Genomic DNA, 21192 nt, shown 5'->3' on the forward strand with positions numbered 1-21192 from the left:
TTTCAACCTTTTCAACCTTCTGGGTTGCAACAGCCTTGCCCCCAGCCTCGGCCTCTTTTGCTGTCAACTTTTGTTTCCTCTGGAACCTTCGCCACTGAGTGCGGGTCATAGGATTTTTTCCCTTATAGTTATTCCTATAAGAGTATTTGTTGACTTCAGTGGCAGCATTCACTTTTTCCTTCCCAGCTACCACTTTTGAACCCTTGGGTTCAGATACAATGTTCACATTAACATTGCTAGAGCTTCCATTTTCCATCATCCTTCGATTGAAAGTGACGTACTGTCCACTCACCCATTGGTTAACAGGTGCTCTCCCAGATGGTTTGAAAGTGTTTTGGGGGCCTAGCCTTTGCTGGATCGAAAGGCCTTTGGTAATAGGCTTTCCCCAGTTGGCTCCTTTGTAAGGCCAAGCTTTTTGATTTGGCCTAGATTTTGGCCATTTTCTCTTGTTTTCAGCATAAGGTACAACACTTTGAAGGCCTGCAGTAGCCTCTTTGTCGCACACAGCACTGCATCTAGGGCAAAGCATCACTTCAGCATTCTTCAGCTTGCACCTATTTAGGAAGTCCACCAGTTCTTCCTCAGCATTGGGGTACACCTCACGTACCCTCTTTTCATACTCCTCTTCAGGCACAGCCTTGATTGGAGCAGTAGCATCTATCACTTCGACCATGTTGCAGTCATAGACTTCGACATAGGTAGCGTCTGCAGGTGGCAAAGGGTCTGAATCTACCTTCATTGGAGGCTTAGCCTTATCAGCATACTTCAGCCTTCCTTCATTCAGCGCTTTTTGCACCAAATCCCTGAAAACAACACATTGATAAGTTTTATGTCCCAAATAATTATGAAACTTACAATAACCTCTTTTCTTTCTTTGTTCTATTGGTGGTATTTTCATATCTTTTGGCACAATAATTTGGCCGTCAGTCACCAATAAATCAAAAATCTCATCACATTTAGTAATGTCGAAAGTATAAGTCTTTGTAACAAACTTATCATTTTTTGGTTCGATAGGATTTTTTCCATTCGACGGCCTCAACAATTTGCAAGTGTAAGGAGGCCCAGGCTTTAATTCAGCCACATTAATATCACTATCATCGAAATCTAAATATTCATCACTCATTTCATAATCAATTTCATTATCATAGGAATCAACGAAACCTATTTCTTTCTTTTTCTGAAACTTAGAATTTCTAACTTTTTCAGCTTTTAACCTTTCGATTTGTCTCACTCTGTCAGCCAACTGTGACATGTCTCGAAGGTATTGGGTATCCAATTTCTTTCGAATTGAATAATCTAACCCACCAGCGGCCATTTCCACTAGCTCGTGTTCAGGCACTTGAGTAAAGCACCTGGATTTCAGCAAACGAAACCTATTTAAATAGTCATCAATTGACTCTAGGTTTTTCCTTTTTACACTGGCTAACTCTTTCAGACTTATCTTGGTTTGGCCCATATAAAATTGCTCGTGGAAAATCCTTTCCAATTGGGCCCAACTATTGATCGAATTGGGAGGCAAAGTTGTAAACCAAGTAAATGCATTCTTGGTAAGCGAATTAGGAAAATACTTCATTCGCAAATTTTCATTATTCGCCAAATTCCCAGACTCAGCTAGATACCTGGCAATATGTTCTACGGTTGATTCATTAGTGTCCCCAGCAAACTTAGTGTATTTTGGGACTTTCCAACCTCTTGGTAACTCGGTTTGCAGCACATATTCAGTGAAGGCAGAGACAAAGTTTGGCCTTCGACAACCCGTGTTTAGGCCGTTTTGGGCCAAAATCGTTTCGACCATGTTAGCCAAATTGTGTTGGCCAAGCAAATTATTGTTTTGCACCTCTCGCACTACCTCGTCAGGATCCTGGTTCCTCCTAACCATTACCACTGGAGGGTTCTGATGTACCACTTGTGGATTTGGGTTCATAACAGGAGGGTTTTGATTTACTAATTGAGGCATTTGATTAACCTCGTGAGGATAATAGGTTTCCTCTTGTACAACTGGTGTAGGTGTTGGGTTAGGAACTGTTTCAGTAGCTACATAGGTTGGCCTTTGCTGCACTGGAGTCGAAGACATTGCAGGTAGTATTACTTGTGGAGTAATGGGATTTACTCTAGGAGGTGGTGGGGGTGTCCCAAAAAAATCTGCAATTCGACTCATTTGAAATGCCAACATTTGATAACTCTCGTTGGTATTCTGAATTAATGGATTAAACACAGTACCCATTTGTTGTGTTAAGAGATTAACCATTTCATGGTTGCTCTCATCCATTTGTTGTCTCAAAGACAACACAGATGCAGTCGTTAAGGGTGTGGGAGTTACCCTTGACGAAGTATACCTATCAGGTTCGAAACCTGGCATCCCTAAACCAAGTGTAGGGGGAGGCCCATACATAAAACCCTGACCTGATGGTGGCTTCGAACGTCCAAAACCAGCAGTTACGGACGGAATTGCCATAGTTGGAATTGGCAAAGTTGGAATAACATCATGCACAGTCGAAATGGTTGGACTGGAGAATATTGGAACATTCACTAACTCGGATGTTACCAAACTTTGTGGAGGTGGATCGACTCCACCACTCGAACTGGCTTCGCTACTCATCGCACTAGAACTTGGAGTTTTACTAGGATTAGATCTCTGAGTAGTTTTAACCATAACCTAACTTATCATGAGTTATATGCAAGTAACAAGTTTTTTTTTTCACAATATAAAAATAAACACAACTTTAACAAACACAAAACCGGTCCCACTGGGCGTGCCAATTTGTTTACGTTGGAATTTGGTAAACAACCGCTAGTTTAAGTATTTAAACTCGCGAGATCAACTAGTAAATCTCAGGACAATTTTGTGTTTATTCGTTTCAAGAAAACTGTTTGAAGGTTCGTTTGAATAAGGAAACGAACACTTAGGAATTAAAATATTTTAAAGCATACAAGAGAAACTAATTCGAATCGCCTCGAAGTAGCAGTTTCTCAAGCAAGTATCTGGATTCAGACTTAGAAAAAAATTACTGGAAAACAAATTGCATTGCATTGAATGAAAAACAATTACAAATAAAGATGGTTCACAAAACATACATTTCTCCTTCGAATTCCGTTCGTTCGATCGCTGAGTACTTAGAATTTTTAGAGAGAATGTTTGTATAAATTTTGTGACCCTTGTTCCGAATGAAAAACTACTATAAATACTACTACTAAGTGGTAACTGTTTCTCGATCATCTGGACGCTCCTTCATTTGCCACGTCGACCACGTTCTCCACTTTCATCTTTCATTCCTTCAGCGCGCGCCAAGATCTCTTGGGCCGTTCGTTGTTTTCTTTTTTGGGCTTGGCCCAACTATCTCTCGATTCGATTTTGCGCCTTCGATAGCCTCCTGGTAAAACCAAAACTATACGCATCCTCTACAGCTCTCGAAACGCTTTTCTGCTTCGACATAGGGAGTTCTCGACACCAACTTTGAAAGTTTTGTTTTGATAATATAACCTCCAAAATAAATATTGGACCCACCAATTATATTTAATTGATAAATACCAAATTTATGTCCAACAATATCCCATATTGCTTAAATTATATTTCTGTTGAAGCTGCCGAAATAAATGAGTACTTTTTTGTTACAATAAAATTTGTATGGCTATTAGTGGATTAATTTTTTTTTGGAAAATGCTAAACAGTGTCCCCGGGGCACTGTTTAAGGAACCAAATATAGTAATATCATATTGAAGTTTGTGCAGTCAACGTCTCGAAAATCTAAAAAGTGTTATTTTCAATTTTAAAATTACCTTTTTTGGTTTCCTTAACCAGTGCCCTGGGGGCACCGGTTAGCATGACCCTTTTTTTTTTCTGACGCAATATTAGTGGATTAAGTTAAGTTTGCTGAATTTGTACAATATTTAATTTTTATGTGGACCGCTTCAATGTCTGTATTTATTATTTTTAAAAATTAAGGTTACGTAAAATAAAATAAAAAAATTAATGTGTTTTATCTACCCAAAAAATATATTAAGGAGTTTTGTCTCAATTAAAAAAAATATTAAGGAGTTTTGTCAATTGAGCTTAGCTCAATTAACGAGGATATTGTATTATATATGAGGGTTAAGGTTTGAATCTCGGTCATCCTACTTATTTGTCTTAAGGCGGAATTTTTAATCACTAGCCTAGTTGATAAAAAAAAACTAAGGAGTTTTTTTTAATGGTGTGATTATATTTAAATATTATATTTAATTCTTAGTAGCTCAACTTTATGTTTTATGAACATGGAAATATTAAAATCCAATACGGTAATTATGCATCTAAAAGTGATTTTGAACAAAATTGTTCAAACAACATTAAATGTCGAGAATCACTTTTATGTTAAGTTAACATACCCAAACATAAATCAATTCTGTTCAACTCACTTTTAACTAAAATCAATTCTGTCAAACTCAATTCTGCTAAAATCAATTCATTTTGATGCTAAACCAAACACATGCTAAAACATGGAGTTGGTGTCCATCATATATTAAAGCCACCATCATATTTTATATATTAATCTCTTCCAATTTTTAAATCAAACAACTAAAACACGTTTTGTACTCACTTTTTTTTAATTAAAGTTGGTGTCCCTTGTTTCACTCATGTAACAAAAGGATATCATATCAACTATTGAAAAGACAATTTTTTGTACTTTTGAGACATTAAATATACGCATTTCGAGACAGAATTTTCATTTTAACATGCTTAATCAGTGTCCAGGAACACTGTTTAGCATTTTCTTTTTTTATTTAGTAGAATAATTAATGTGGATAATATCTCATCTCAAATAAAGAGGAAAGATGGTCAGCAAAACTTCTTAACGTGTTCAACCTTTTTTTTGCTCTTTTTGGTTACTTACGCGTTCAACTATCATTACTACTTGTATTATTTTTTTATTTTCTTTTTATTTGAAAGTTTTGTCTTTTTATTAAAAAAAAAAAAAATAGTTTTTTGTCCTTTATGTTGGGGACAGTAACCTAACTAACTCGCCCATTTTTCTAGTATTCCTACACACTTGCCTCGTCACATGCTACTATGCTAAGGACAGATTTGGTATTTAAAAACCAATATTCTTATCTTGCCATAAACTAAAAAACTACTACTACTTCTTAAGTTTATTAAAAAATTAATGTATGAAGTCTTATTATATTATAAAATAAATATATCAATTTTTTAATAAATTTTAAAAAGTATTTTTTACTTATAATAGTGATCGGAAAAAGTGTTATTTAAAGAAACCAACCAAAAAAATTACTTTTCCTAATAAACCAACCATTTATGTCAATAATAATACTTTTCGTTTAGCATGAATATGAATTGTGACCTAATAATTATTTTGTTTTCATTATTTTGTCCTTTTTGACAATATGGCTATGAAGGAGACGCTTTTACTAGTGACCCACTTTTGGTTTTGCATATGTTAGGTTGTTTCTAATAAAAAAATAAAATAAAACATTTTTTTATGAATTTCCCAAAGTTTTTTTTTTACGAGAAATATATTAATATCTACTATATTTTGTATCACTTGTGTCATGCTCATGTGTTCCACCCTGGAACCAAAAAATAATTGTGACCTTTCTTTGTATTTCTTGCTAATGTTGTTGACCCTACACACCACCACAACCAACTGGTCCAGCTTGAGGCTGCTTTATATTTTTTCTGTCGCTTTGTGAACCATTTGCATTCTTAATGGCCACTTTTCAGAGACTCATGCTAGGGTGAGAGGCCATCTCATATCTCTCACATGTGCATATTATGATATTATGGTTTACCGTTAGTATTATATTAATTATTATTTTTATTTTTGGAAAAAAGTTTCCGATTTTTTCGGAAAAAAGTTTTCGATATTTTTTTGAGAATTTTTTTTTTCATTTTTTGGGAAAAAAGTTTCCGATTTTTGGGGTAAAAAGTTTCGATTTCAGATAAAAACAATTTCAGAGTTTTTTTTTGGAAAAAAAGTTTCCGATCTTTTTTCGGAAAAAAAGTTCCGATATTTTATTCGAAAAAAAAGTTTCGGATATTTTTCGGAAAAAGGTTTTCGATTTTTTTTTCTGGAAAAAATTCCGATATTTTATTCGGATATCGGAAAAAAAAAGTTTCAAATATTTTCGAGAAATTTTTTTTGGAAACAAAGTTCCCGATTTATTCTGGGAAAACAGTTTCGAAATGTTCACCTAAAAAAATATTACTGATATACAAAAGAGAGTGTAAAAATAGAAAAAAGAAAATTATATAATACTGACAGTACATCATAATATTATGTGTCAAATTCAATCCGATACATAAAACTTGTGATGTACCGGTGAGAGATATGAGATGGTCTCTCACGCTAGCATGAGCCTTTTTCATATTTCTATAGGATCAATATTCCCTTGTTGGACCAGACCAATGTGCTATGTCTGCTATTACTCCATGGACAGTTAAGGAGTATTGTTGTGCCCATCAGGTCCATATATTAAATTTTGTCAAAACAATGGCATGTTACATTACATTTATACTCATCTTATTTATATTTATTTTACAAAAATAAATAAAAGTATTCATATATTAAACTATTATATATTTTGCTTATTATAACTCCTAGTTCAACTTGCAAATGCCAATATTTCTAGGATGATCTGTCTTTCACTCGAGTTTGAACTTGTAGTTTTGTAGTTGAGAATTCATTAGAATGTGATTCCCGGAAAATATCTCCCAATTTGATAAGAGCAACACAAAGAGCTTATTTAATATAGGGTCCATATCAAATGCATTTAGATTTTTTTTTTTTTTAATTTGGTATCATTCTAGACAGTTTCACCACACTTTTTTTTATTATTATTATTTATTGATAAGCCAGTTTCAACACACTTGATTTAACATCTTTTTTTCATGGCTAGAATATTCACCATCAAAAGATACAACATATTGTTTACCATGTTATCTTTTTAACAAAAAATCAAGTGAATGTCACGGATCATGTGTCTTCATTTCTACAATCGGAAGAAAGTTAAGAATGAAAAACAATGTTCCTTCTTAAACACATAAGGAAGGATCTTTGTTTACCCCATAACAATGCAATCTTTTCAAAATTTGTTGAAACAAGATGCAAGACATATTAAAAATGTTATTCAAGTGCAAAGTTTGTGTCAAAATATGATTAATTGACTACGTTTTAAGACTTCAATTGACATTGTTCGTTGGTTAATATTACAAATTTAATCAACTAACTTTTTTTTTTAACTTCAAAAGCCTTATAAATATATATAGGAAATGTGAAAAAAGTACAAGTGATACTAAATCCATCAAAATAAATGAAGTACAAGTAGTACTTGCAACACCCTAATCCAAGACTAACCAAACTATTTAAGTAGACAATCCATCAGATAAGAAAACCACTCATTGAAATTTTGTGTACATTTAAAACTCTATTATCCAAAAATTCCTAATTTTTAAATAGTTCAATACCTCGTACACAATACAAAAAATGATAAAAGAACTAAATGGAAAAACAAAGAGGGCGACAATAATAGATCATATATGAGATAATTAGAAATTAAAATTGATTTAGAATATATATTAGAATATATTTCACACATCTTTCATCAACATATTATAAGCTTGTAAAATGTAACGTTTATCTTCTATAAAGATGAATGTAAATGTAAACAACAAAGCGAAGAATATGTAATATTGAAAGAGAATGAAAGAAGGAAAAAATCAAATTCCATCTTAATAGTTGTTCGATGTGTTTTGATTACCGAGAGATAGAACTTTAGAAACCCGCATCCACCCATATGCAACCGTCCATGCATAATTTATTGGAATTGTTAACCCCAGACCCAACCCGCGTCCAACCAGACGTTTCAATGTATTGTCGATTAAATCGATTTCGAGTTGGATCACGACTCCGTACTCCGCCTGGTTAATAAACCCTCAAAAGAGTGGCAAACTGTTGCATCAATACATAATCTAGTCTTCATAACTTGTTTAACTTCATTGCTTCTTAGAGTTTTCAGAACTTACTTTCATAAAAAAATTTACTGATATTATGAAAGATTACAAAAATTGTTTTTGTGATCTTGCACATTTCAGAATAAAAATTAGTACTACCAATTGTGCATTTAATACTTTTGTTATCATCAAAACTTTTAATATAAGGTAGGGATTTTAGAACCATTTTTATTCCAACACAGTATTCTCACCTCCCTGAACAAAATTTAGGTCTTTTTGTATTTAATTATCTTCCGTCACAAGTACATGAAGACTGTCGTCAGTCATATCCTCGGGCGAAAGGTAATTAAATAGGGGCAACTGTCATATCCTAAATTTTGTCGACCTTATTTACCCGGTCATTTAAACTTTTTCGTAACACGAGATTTTTTCCTTCGCAGCAATGTTTGCACATTTTGTTTTCGTCTGAGTCAAAGTCAACTGTGTTGGCTATTTGGTCGAAAGTTTTTGTCATTTTTCTTATTTTTAGTTGAATTGTTTTTTTTTCAACTTTCTCATTCTATAAATAACATAATCCATACTTTCATTCTCACTCACAACTCTCATCAAACTCTCCGACCTACTAGCCAAAATGGTTGATATGTTGCATCTTGTTAATCTAGTGCATCGTGCCATCGTGGGCCACATGAGTGGAGTCGAGCACAAGCAGCTGCCCTTTGGTACCATCTTGCATTAGGAGATGTAGATCGGAAGAACCACCATGTTAGCTTCCAAACTAGCAGTGGTCGAAGGACAGAAATTCACCACATTTTCTATCTTAGAATTGGACCACCTGAGTGGGGAATTATTTTTGAAGTGAGAGATGCGTTTAGCAATCAAGGGATACAAATACAGTTATTGGGTTTTCTTTATCTTTTACTTGTTTATACTTGTTTTTATTTTATCTTTTAGGTTTTTATGTTTTGTGTTCATAAATGTTATTGGAACTACCAATTTGGAGACAACTACTTGACAACGAGTGTACTTTTGTCATTTCAAATTAACCTTTCTTCTTCACCTTCATCATTATTCTTGCGTTTATCTTCCATGCTACTGTCGCTCTTAAATCTCCGGCCACCACCGTCGTCGCCGTCACCTCTCTCTATTGTTTAATATATCTCTCTCATCAGATCTGAGTATTTTTAAACCACGTCGTCTCTGTTCTTCTTCAACGTGGTCGTGGTCGTCATTATTTTCTGACCACCATCATAACCGCTGCGACCTATTTCTTTACTCGTTCTCCAAATTTGGAGTCTTTTCCGACCACTGTTGTAACATCCATTGTTGAAGAACGGTGACCATGGGGAATAAAGTGGGTGAGAAAGAAAAGGAGATCCAATTATTGAAAAGGAAAAGGGAAAGATGAAAATAATGGAAGATGAATAGTAAGAACGATGGAAAGAGAAGAGAGAGTGTCATGTCTTTTTTTTTTTAGTATTTGAAAAACTTGTCGTATATTTGTCCAAAATTGTTGTTGCAATACATTTCTGTTTATATTTTCCCTTTTTATTTATTTTTCTGATTAATTTTCTTTTATGCAGTATAAATCAAGGAAATATGGTTTGTTGTCTGTGTTCTGTAAATGCCAATATCTTACGAGATTAAATCATGAATACCCCAGTTATTTGGGGTGTGGATGGTTTGTTACCAATTTTTGAATAGACGGCCGAACAAGAGGGTGATAATTTTATATATAAAATTAGAGATCCATTCGGTTTCAAGTGGATAATAATGTCAACTGAGCTATTATCCGATCAAGTATTTCAATGGCAAAATGATCCTTTCGCACAAGAAATGATGATTTATTCGGCTCATCTAATCTATCTCATAGATAGGCCACGAGCTACCCAAGCATCTACATGGTACCAACAAGTGCTTGGTTGCGTCGTTGTGCACGACTTACCTTTTACCCTTATTGGAATCAATGGTAATGTTGCCATAGACCATGCTCACTATTTGAGCTTAGGGTATGGAAACAGGCGTGTTATACTTGAGATTAGAGATCGACAACTGTAAGTTCTATATATTTTCATTCATTAAAAAGTGTCGATGACATTCATTTCGAAATAATTGTTTTTTGTTAAAGTGACATTTATTTTGAACAATTTTTAATTATTTGTTTAATTTTTTATTATTTGTTTCAACTTCTATTTCTTTTATGGCGTGGGCACAACATATTGCGACAATTTTGCAATAGCCACACAAACTGCCGCAAACAATTTCGCGTCGGTTAAAACCGTCGAAAAATATAACAATAAAATTGAAAAAATTGAACCCTTTCGCGGTGGTTTTAAACCGTCACTATTGCATTTAAATTTAAATTTTGTTTTACCGGCCATTTGAAACCACCACGATCTCTATTTTTTTAAAATAAAAATAAAAATCTTTCTATCCATTTTTTTGCTGAAACTGTTTTTGCAATTAATTGTTCTTTACCTTTTTCTTTCTACTTAATGACTAATGTTCACTCATTTGTTAGTTTGTTTAGTGATGATTGATGCTTAGTAAAGAGGACCATAGTTAAATCATCCACAACTAACCGCTTGATGTCAGAACTAACCGCTGAATCAGATTAAATTGGTGGTGAAAGGCAAAAAAACAATTACTATTGTTCACCACAAAACTACTAAATTTAAGTCAAAACAAAATTTTCATCCATTCATAAACAAGGTCTTGTCTTGTAGTAAAATTATAAGTTGTCATTGAGATAAAATAAAGATAGCCAAATATACCTAAACACAACAAAAGTTCAACACATTACACATCATGTGTTTAATCAGCCAAAATACATACCAACACATTATGTCTAATCAAACATAAACTATAAATGATTTGTATGATAAAAACTTCCAATTCAATGATGTATTTTATACAATTTATATCGGTTAAAACGTTAATTGTTGGTTGGTTAAAATAATTGTTTATAAACAAACTTTTTAGTTAAAATAATTGTTTATACCGTCACTATTGCACGAGTCTTTTTTTTTTTTATAGTTAAAACAAACTTTTTTACCCAAGCGCGGTCAAAACTTTTTTTAATAATTAAAATCAACCAACCAACGATTTAGTGGTTAAGGAAAGGGAAAAGCTAACGTGTTCCTGAAGCGTCTGGAAAAATGCGTGGGCGTAAAACACTCGCTTAGACAGTAAAGTCGCCACCGAACTTTATTTATTCCTGAAGGAAAAGGAAAATATCGATAAAACCTTGGAAGAAATGGGAAGATGGTCGTCGCAACCATTTCCGGGTTCGGGAGTCGATTATGTGAGGGAAAGGTATTAGCACCCCTCACATCCATTGTACTCAACGGGAACCTTCTCGTTAATTTTAGGGTTAAAAGTGTTTTAATTTATTTGGCTGCTTTTTATTAATTATCGGGGTTATTTACAAGAGGGGGAAAAAGTTAGTTTTTTATTAGTGTGCTTGACAAGATGTCGAATCTTGCTCCTATGTATTCCCGGGTGCGATGGGAAGCTCAAAGCTACACGTAGTTCTTTGTAGAAAATAATTGTTGGTTGGTTGATTTTAATTATTAAAAAAAGTTTTGACCGTGCTTGGGTAAAAAAGTTTGTTTTAACTAAAAAAAAAGACTCGTGCCTGAAAGATGGTACCCGTTTGAGAAAAAAAAGATTGAGCGTGCATGGCCGCGAAAAAAGTGAAGTTTGATGAGTCGAAATTGATTTTAAGTTATGGATGACAAACAACCGATAGGCAAGGCGCATGGCCAGCGTTAGGTCATTTGAGGTATGAGCGGATGTACATCCGCCGGTCCCCTTTTCAATCCAATTTTATTTATTAATTTCTATTTGTGGAAGATAAACAATCGGTAGGCAAGGCGCGCAGCCAGCGTTCAGTCATTCGAGGATGAGCGGATGTACATCCGCCGGTTCCGTTTTAATCCAATTTTATTTATTAATTTCTATTTGATCTTTGCTTAAAAAATATTAAAATATACATGTTGATGTACTGAGTAGTATGACAACAATATAAAAAATACAAGAAATATTTGTACAAACCATGATGCTCGTAAATTTGTTCTCAGAGAGCAATAAAAGGTGGCGAAACACATATAGCCTTAAATTCAATAAGAGGATCAACAAAAGTTGTGTTTTGTTGCTTTTCAACGTGAACATACATCAATTCAATTTTAACCATGACAATTCTCTATACACTTAACACCTACTCTACTCATATGAATAACATGTTATATACACACCCTATAAGCCAAAGATATTATGACAAGTGTAGATTGAAATCATCAAATAATAATAACAAAATAAGGGCAATAAAAAACAAATTGGCTTTTGCAAAGGAATAAGAGACAAGAATTGTGTACCGTTCTTCTTTCTCGGCTTCCTTTTTTTCTCTGAAATTTTTCTATGATTCTTTTCACCTTTTCTTCTTTCAATGTTGCCTGCCGTTTTCTTTAGTTCTCTCGGCTCAGATTTTGGTGGAGCCGAAAGTGAAAAACAGGGGGGGGGGCGCAACAATTGTGCTGTTCTTTTTCAGTATTATTTTTTGTTCTATTTATCCTCTAATTTCTGCCTCAAATCTTTTGTAGTTTGGTTCTCTCTCTGTTTTTGCCTGTAATCTCCTCCTCCTCGTATGTTTTTTCTCTCTGTGATTTATATCCAAGAAATGTTCGGAATGGAATTTAATTGTATGAATTCAATGAGGTTTATGGATGCATCGAATCAAATCATATGAATTGAATTGGGTTTATGGTGATTTATGAATGAATGAGAATTTTCCTTTGTTGGATGATTCATGCATGTACCTTAGTCGTTAGTGTTACCCTTATCTCTTTTGATTTTTTGTTTTTTTAAAAACTAATAAAAAATAAAATGAAATAAAACAAAATAAAATGAAAAAAAGGACACTAGTGAGATTCGAACTCGTGACCTTACACCCACAAGTTCTCAAACTCTCTTCTCACTACCAAATTGACTAACTTGCATATTCAAAAAAAAAACTGCGATGCAAAACCCTATGTGATAAAAGAGTGGCCAAAATTTAGGGTACGACAGTTCCCTTAGGGCATATGTTAGCTAGTGATTCAAAAAAGAAAATATTTTATTATAATTCAGGCATCTAATTCTCTTTTTAAAGAAAATATTTCTACTTTTAGATTCTTAACAAATGTCCTTAGGGCACATATTAACAAATGAAAAGAAATGAGGTCAACTGACCCCAATTGGCCAATTAAATGTGTGTATTATATAATAATTCATCCATGTATGGATATGGATTGAGTGCAGTCAATGACAGTGACTGCATGCAGTCAAATCTTCAGATTTTAAAGTTAAAATATTTATATTTTAAAAAACTAAAACTGCACTAAAATCTGAACCGTCTTATTTTCTTCAAACGATTTAGAGCAGCTGACTGTAGCTTGACTGCACCATGACTGACTGCTCTGAATCCATTTCCGTGTGCCTTAATTCCTTTTCTTTTTGTCAAGATGTCCGCATTAATTCTATTCTATTAAAAAAACGTGTAATCATAATCCATACTAAAGTTAGTTCAAGTTCATGTATTAATTTGTGTAATTTTCCTTCGTTCCATCATACCAAACGCAGCCTTAGTAGTGTTATGATTATGAACAATCTAACTTTTATATTTCACAAGTGGGAATTATTTTTAAGAAAAAATCAAGTGCAAATATATCTTTAGAAAAATATCAAAGACTACAATCAATTGGTGGAATTATATGTTGTATAATTTTTAAGAAAAATCCCTATTATAGTGAAACCTTTCTTACGACTATCCCACGAATGACGTGGCACACTCCACTCTACATATCATGAAGTCAAGTCCTTTTGAGAACCAATAAAGACAACATTTCTGATGAACACATCCAAACACCGACAAAGCCAAAAAAAAAATCAAGGATCGCAAAATCGAATCCATGCTTCTTAACCAAACCAACGACCAACAAACTTGATCCAAGTGTAAACTGAAACACAAACCATCACTCACCAACTCGAAGGAGACGAAGTTGGAAGAAACTGGCCCTTACAAGTGAAGAAGCAAAATCAAACAACATCATTGACAACAAATAGTCACCAAAAAATACATCAAAGATGAAGTAACACGGGTGAAGATTGAAGCTAGCAACACAACCACAACAAAACGTAGATGATGGCTTCAAACACCATCAAAAATCAACCACCGCAGTAGAATTGCCGGTTGTTATTAGTAGGCCTAATCATCGATCAGTTTCGGTTAGATTGGGCTAAAAATCACCAAACTGGCAAAAATCGCAGCAATTTAATTTGGATTCAATTCCGACCATCTTCATTTTCGATTTGTTCGGTTGTCGGATCATATGAGTGACAAGTAGATGGGGTCGACTATTACTGGTTAGATTGAAATTTTGTGTACAGTTAACTCCATTATCAAAATTCCTAATTTTTAAGGAAAATGATTAGTGGCACGACAATATTTGTCGTCAAAAACTCACGACGCGTCCATGTTTTTCCATATAATTTTTCTCTCTTATTTTATATAGCCAGAATGATTGATTTAATTTGTATTGCATTTTTAATGTAAAATTAATATCACAAACATACTTCATCCGTGTCAAAATACAAGTAAAAATGGGTCAAAAAAAAAACTAGATGTATTTGATTAAAAATTTGGACCAAATATATTTATTTTTGTTGACCTACTTTTACTTATATTTTAGTTCGGAGGAGTATATAACATTGAAAAAAAATAATATCACAAACATATATCTTCATATAGTGGCAATCCAGATCAATTATAACAATTGTTAGAAAATTGACATTTGGCTTGGAACATATATATACGTGTAACTTTTTAAGTTAAAGTGTATGGCATTGGTAGTACGCAATGAGTTATACTGTGTGCTTACTTCTTTGTTTAATTAGTTTGATTTATTCTTGAAACGGATAACTATAGATATGAAGTTGATTTATGAGAAAATTAATGGTCGTGTAAATTCGACGAGAAGAGCGTCGTGCTATATAGCACGATTTAAATTTTAAACAGTTCAATACCTCGTACACTATATAACAAATGATAAAAGAACAAAATGAAAAAACAAAGAGGGCGACAATAATAGATCAGATATAAGATAATTAGAAATTAAAATCGATTTAGAATACATATTAAAATATATTTCACACATCTTTCATCAACATATTATAAGCTAGTAAAATGTAACGTTTCTCTTCTATAAAGATGGATGTAGCGAAGAATATACAATATTGAAAGAGAATGAAAGAAGGAAAAAAAAAATTTAATTTCCATTTTAATAGTTGTTCGACGTGTTTCGATTACCAAGAGATAGAACTTTAGAAACCCGCATCCACCCATATGAAACTGTCATACCCCCATTTTTGACCTAAAATCCCACCACATATTCTCACGCATCATTAATAAAATAATAATAAAATACAAGATATCTTGTTGTGCTTGCCTCTTTGGTAAGACATGGTTTTGAATCAAGAAAGTCAAGAAAAGGTTCCAAAAATTAAAGACTAGGGTTTTGAAATTTTTCTAAGTATAGAAAATTTCATGTTCATGGAGCCAACTTATCAAGATCATGTCTTCTTCCTCAAGTATCATAAATTTGCAAATAAGGACTCTTTGGAAAACTCTCATGGCATATTGAAATGTGGTAAAAAGATTGGAAGTCAAAAGGATATTTAAAATGTGGATGAGCAAAGTTGATTCTCAAAGTTGTTGAAAATCTCAACACTTGGAAATTTTTTCCAAGTGTTTTGACCTTATCAAGTGCATATTGTTTCAAGCTTATAACTTCCAATCCAAGCAACCATTTTGAGCAAACAAGAGCTTCATTTCAAGATTTCATATGATACTACATCATGGTGAATAGTTTGGATTAATAAGAATTCCTCAATGTCTTATAACAACAAGGAAACATGAGATGTCAAATTGTAAAAACTGTCAAAAATACTTAGAATTTTTTCTAAGTGTCAAACAGCTTAAACTTTGAATTTTGGTGGCCAGTTTTCTCTATGATCCCAATGTATTCAGGACAAGAGATCAAAATAAAAGTTGTAGAGGCGGATGCCATCTTTCCAATGCAACCAAGATCATGAATTTTTATTTCTTGAGAACCAAGTTTCGAAGGGGAGAAGTGACCATGTTAGAGCTGATTTATGGGTCAAAAAACCATGTCAAGTTCTTGCTCAAACCAAATCCAAACCTTGTGATCAGTAATTGAAGGCATATGTTGCTTCTAAATCTCAACAAAACTGATGTTTTACACAGACTTTTAGTGCATTATCCAAGTGTTTGAAGCATTGTCCAAATTACATGTCCTTTTTGGAGCACTTTTTGCATAAAGTTCCATTGACATTTTGTAAAGCTTGCTTTTCTCCAACAACTCATGCATTGAGATTTGTTATTGTTTCCTCTGATCACATTCCATCTCAAAGTTTAGAAGCAACCTCCTAAACTCAAAGAAAGCTTCCCACATTGCCTCCTTGTTCACTCCATCTCATCTTGGAACCATGATGCTTTTGAACCACTTTTGTAACTTTGGAGACAAACCAGCATTGAGATGCAACTAGAGTCAATTCCATCAACCTCTTAAGACACATTTAAAGCTCTATAAAAGCCCCTCAAGCCTCAGAACTCAAACATCCACAAAATTCACTCAAAAACTCCATTACTACACTTTCAAAAATCCTAATTTCGAAACTTGCATTTCCTCCAAGTTTCTTCCAATTTTTCCATTGAATCATCATCCATACACCATAAATAAACTTCTGTATGCATTTATCATCAACTGTAACACCTCCATTACCATCTCCCAATTCCCATTTTTCGCCACTTTCAACTTGAATTGGGTAGAACATTTCAGCAGGTTTCAAGGAAAATTAACTATACCATTACACTACTGGGGATTCTAGGAAGTTAAATGTATCATTTTCTCATCTCGAAACATCATTTGAAGGGGCATTGGACCTTGCTCCAATAAGTAAGTTTTCGTGACATTGAACTCCATCATACATACCTTATTATTGAATGATTCGTGAAGAAAAATGTAGTCCATCATTTGGTAAGTGAAAGCCCTATGCTCATGAGTTCTGATTGTGCTTAAATAATATTTAATTTGTATTTGAAGTTTTAGGGTTCTTACTTTAATTTGAAAAATTCGAATGTTTGAGTAAGGATTGATAAAAGGTAAGTGTATATTCATAATCCTCATTAAATTCTGAGCAAAATGATATATTCATATGTCAACTTTGGTGAGAAAATGAAGAAACACGATTTTTAACCATTAATTAACCATGGAAGTTGTTGTTTTGAGCTAAAGGTAATACTTATATCAATTGGTTGGGTAGTTTGTTTTATCAAAAAAAAGTATTTTTTATTATTTTAATTTAATTTTGTCTAAATCTAAGGGAAGAGATTATCTTGTTGACTTTGTGTCATTTTGTGATTCATGCATGTTTACTTGTTTATCTTTGTTCTTTACTTTAAAAAACACAAAACCCTAAACATTCAAAAAAACTAATCTTCAAAAAGAATCTTTTTTAAGAAACCTTTTCGTCAAGAGATTTTCAACTCTTTTTCAATAAATGTTTTAACACACTTAAGCATATCCAAACATTTTTAAAAAGACTAAAAAAATACAAAAGCTCACTCAAACTTTTTTGCCATTTGGCTTTTGATTTTAAAACTTTTCTCAAAGAGTTTAGACATGTGTCATCTATGGTCGAGAACTCAAATTCCCATAACATTTTATTGAAAGATATTGATTCTTTTCCACCTAGGAGAGTTAGTGGCATACTTGTTGATTTTATATCCGAGTTGGAGCCCTTCCCTATTGTGAAGCAAAGATCTATCTTCATTATGTTTGTGGTGGATTAAAGGAGTCTTAACTTAAGATGACAATTTGTCTCTTCTCCTAAAAACAATCAAACAAACCACTTTGTTATTTTTACCTCGAACTACGAGGTTTTGATCCTTCATTGGTACGTAGGCATGAGACTTTCACGTCTTTCCAAATCATCAAAATTAATAAAAAGATATTTCTTTTCTCATCTCACCAATCATTTACAAGCAAACAATTTTAGCCAAAAACATATATATTACAAGAGGTTTCTATAGAGTACTATAGATGCTTATGGTGCTAATACATTCCCTTTATATAATCAACCCCCATACCTTGATCTCTTATTGCATTGCTATAAATTAAAGTTTGGTGGTGACTTCTTATTTTGCGAGTCAAAGTCTAATCAATAGCTTTGATCTCCGAAAATCACCGCGACAGAAACCGTCCATGCACACTTTCTTGGAATTGTTAACCCCAGACCCAACACGCATCCAACCAGACATTTCAATGTATTGTCAATTAAATCGATTTTGAGTTGGATCGCGACTCCATACTCCGCCCTAGTTAATAAACCCTAAAAAGGTTAAGAGATGATGTGATCTTGACAGGAGGTGCTCCCCTAAAAGAGATGAGATGCGCCCCCGAAAGAATTAAGGGGATGTATTAGATTGAGATTTCATGAGATTTTAAAGATCTTTTTTATGACAAAAAAATCTTGAGGTATTCAATCAAGACTATTACAAATGTTCAATAAATCTTGTGGTATTCAATTAAGACAAACATGATTTTTTTTTTCGAGGCAACAAAATTTGATGGTATTCAATTGAGATTTGTTACTACTTTTAAAATGTCTATTGGTATTCAAAAGTCAACCGATTTTGATGAATTCTTCTTTGGAATGGATTTTGAAAGACTTTTTAGTTGAAAATACACTTGATAAACTTTTTCAACAATCTCACCAAAAGTCTTCGGACTGCACTTGATAGACTTTATCACATTCATCTGCTTCTGTTTCCCATCAATAGTAGTGGTGGTGGTGACCTTTTTATTGGTGATTAGAAACATATACGTAAAAAAAATAAGGGTTTTTTTATTTTTATTTTTTGTTTAAATATTTGCATTCCCAAAAAAATATAATTTCTTTTATTAAAATTTATTGATTCTTTTAAAATTTTTCAAATATACAAAAATTTCATAATATATAAAGTATTATGAAATCTTGATCGTAAAAATTTTTTTGAAAAAAATCTCTTAAAATCCATTCAAATCATGTGTTAAAAATCTTGATTGTAAAAAAGCCTTGTAAAAAAAATCTTTAAAATCTCAGAAAATCAATATAGTTCAACAAAATCTCATAAAATCAGACTTTTTTTTTTTTGCCAAAATTGTCTCATAAAATCTCAATCCAATAAACCCTTCTAAGATCTCATGCGGCGATGAAGGGCTACACCAGGAAATTAAAAATTTAAATCCATTGAAGTTACAAAGATTACTAGTGTCAAGTCCAATATAAAGACCAGAAATTTCATTTTCTTTTCATTCATCAAAACTAATCAGTGATTCTTGTAACAAAAAAAAAACTAATTAGTGATTAACCTTACACTAACATGATATCCGCAAATGACAACTCCAATAAAATAAAATAAACAAATGATTAAACAAAAAGCATCACATAATCCCTTTTCAAGCAAACAAAGCAGTTTGATTAGAGATATTGTTAGTGCTAGTAGATGATCTATTATGAGGATGAACTGGTGGCCTAGTACCCATAAAATTACTATTACTACCCCTCCTTGCATTCAATGAAGAACATGAACCCCTTGAACTTGCTGAATGCACCCCCTTCTTAGAACCAAACTTTGACATAGCACTATTTGATTTAAAACTATATTTTGAAATTGAATCTTGATTCTCATAAAACCCTCCATAGCTTTTACTTGATTTCAACTTCTTGTTATAAGGACTCTCTGGCTTCACAAGATCTTCCAAACTCTTGACATTTGTTAATGAAGTAAAAGATTGTGACTTTCCTTGGTAGAATTTTGAAAGTCCCCTCCTAAATAAATTAAAAAGACACAAACTTTAGCATACTCATAAGAAAACTCAATAGCCCAGAAGCCAAAATGAGAAGAAAAACTAAAACCCATTAAAAAAAAAGCTAAAAAAAGATAGAAAAAAACTTACTTTATTGGAAGTTGTTGAAACAAAGAAGACATGTTATTCAATGGATCAGCTTCTTCAAGTTGATGAGTTGATGAAGATGATGAAGTTGGTGATGTTACTTCTTCATTTGAATCAGAATCTGATTCAAATGATGAAACATCAGAAGAAGATGATGAAGAGAAGAAAGAACCGTCTTTATCATCATCATCATAGTCTTCTTCATGAAATGGTCTTTTCTTTTGTGCTTCAATTTTGGTATTCATTTTATAAATTTGATCTTCTAAATAACAATTACAAACTCATGTAAATAGTGTTTTTTTTTTGTGTGCATAAAAAGGGGTGATATATTTTGAGGAATGTTAGAATTGAAAATTGTGTATATATAAGAAAAAAGAAAGGTATGACTAGGTGGTGGATAAGACCAACATTTATTTTCAATTTTAAGACAATATTACTTTATTGTTGATATTCTTGATTGGAAAGAAATAGTAAGATTCGGGTTTATCCGAATATATATGATGATTTATATTAGTATTATCCTTTTACCTAGCTAAATATGGTACACCCTTTATTTTGTTTATGTTTATTCTGGACTCACTTTTTCTAGCAAGTAATTAATTACCTAATTTTATTTTATTTAGAAAATTTGGTATTCGATCCTAGAATCGACTAGATTAATTATTTAATTATATTTTTACTTATAGTAATTATGTGAGTTTTGATTCTCTTTTGCCTTTTTTTTTCTCAGCCCTCATTCCTTTTTCTATTTAAGAGTGGTTGATTTATAAAGGGAAAAATAGTTTAAAATAGAAAAAAAAATGCTAATTGATTTTTTTTTTGACTAAATAGAAAAAATATGTTAATTGATGTTGAATAGATAGTAGTAGTACGAGAAAAAAATATGAGAAAATCAAAATCTATAATAGATAATTATGGTAAAAAAATATTTACAGTAGATAATTATGGTAATGGTAATGTGATAAACATGAAATTGTCTCGTAAAATGTGTCTATACACATATTTTGTGTTTATCACATTAGCATAAATTGTTTAAAGATTCTCTAAAAAAATTTAAAAGGAAATATAACTTTAAAAGTAGTAACTTTAATATCTTAAATTTTTTTGTCGAGATATTTTAATTTTTTTTTATTTAGTAGTAGTTTCATGACTAAATTTTTAGGTTTTTTAAGCTGAATAAATGGACATTTGCATATT

The 21192-nt window shown here is 32.5% G+C and overlaps 1 protein-coding gene across 1 annotated transcript; it reads right to left on the bottom strand.

Moving 5' to 3' along the window:
• Positions 1–19317: 19317 nt before the first annotated feature.
• On the bottom strand, positions 19318–20333 carry LOC123915841 (uncharacterized protein DDB_G0271670-like). The gene is made up of 2 exons (XM_045967103.1): positions 19999–20333; positions 19318–19870 (listed from the first exon to the last, which is right to left on the bottom strand). The coding sequence occupies exons 1-2, from the start codon at positions 20238–20240 to the stop codon at positions 19498–19500; spliced, it is 615 nt and encodes a 204-aa protein (XP_045823059.1). The 5' UTR covers positions 20241–20333; the 3' UTR covers positions 19318–19497.
• Positions 20334–21192: the final 859 nt, after the last annotated feature.

The sequence above is a fragment of the Trifolium pratense genome, linkage group LG3, assembly GCF_020283565.1.
Source record: "Trifolium pratense cultivar HEN17-A07 linkage group LG3, ARS_RC_1.1, whole genome shotgun sequence".
Classification (NCBI taxonomy): domain Eukaryota; kingdom Viridiplantae; phylum Streptophyta; class Magnoliopsida; order Fabales; family Fabaceae; genus Trifolium; species Trifolium pratense.

Coding starts and splice junctions, on each gene's coding strand:
- LOC123915841 (XM_045967103.1), bottom strand. CDS start 20,240: ATGAATACCAAAATTGAAGCACAAAAGAAAAGACCATTTCATGAAGAA. Junction 19,871..19,998: donor TTTCAACAACTTCCAATAAA/GTAAGTTTTTTT, acceptor TAATTTATTTAG/GAGGGGACTTTCAAAATTCT.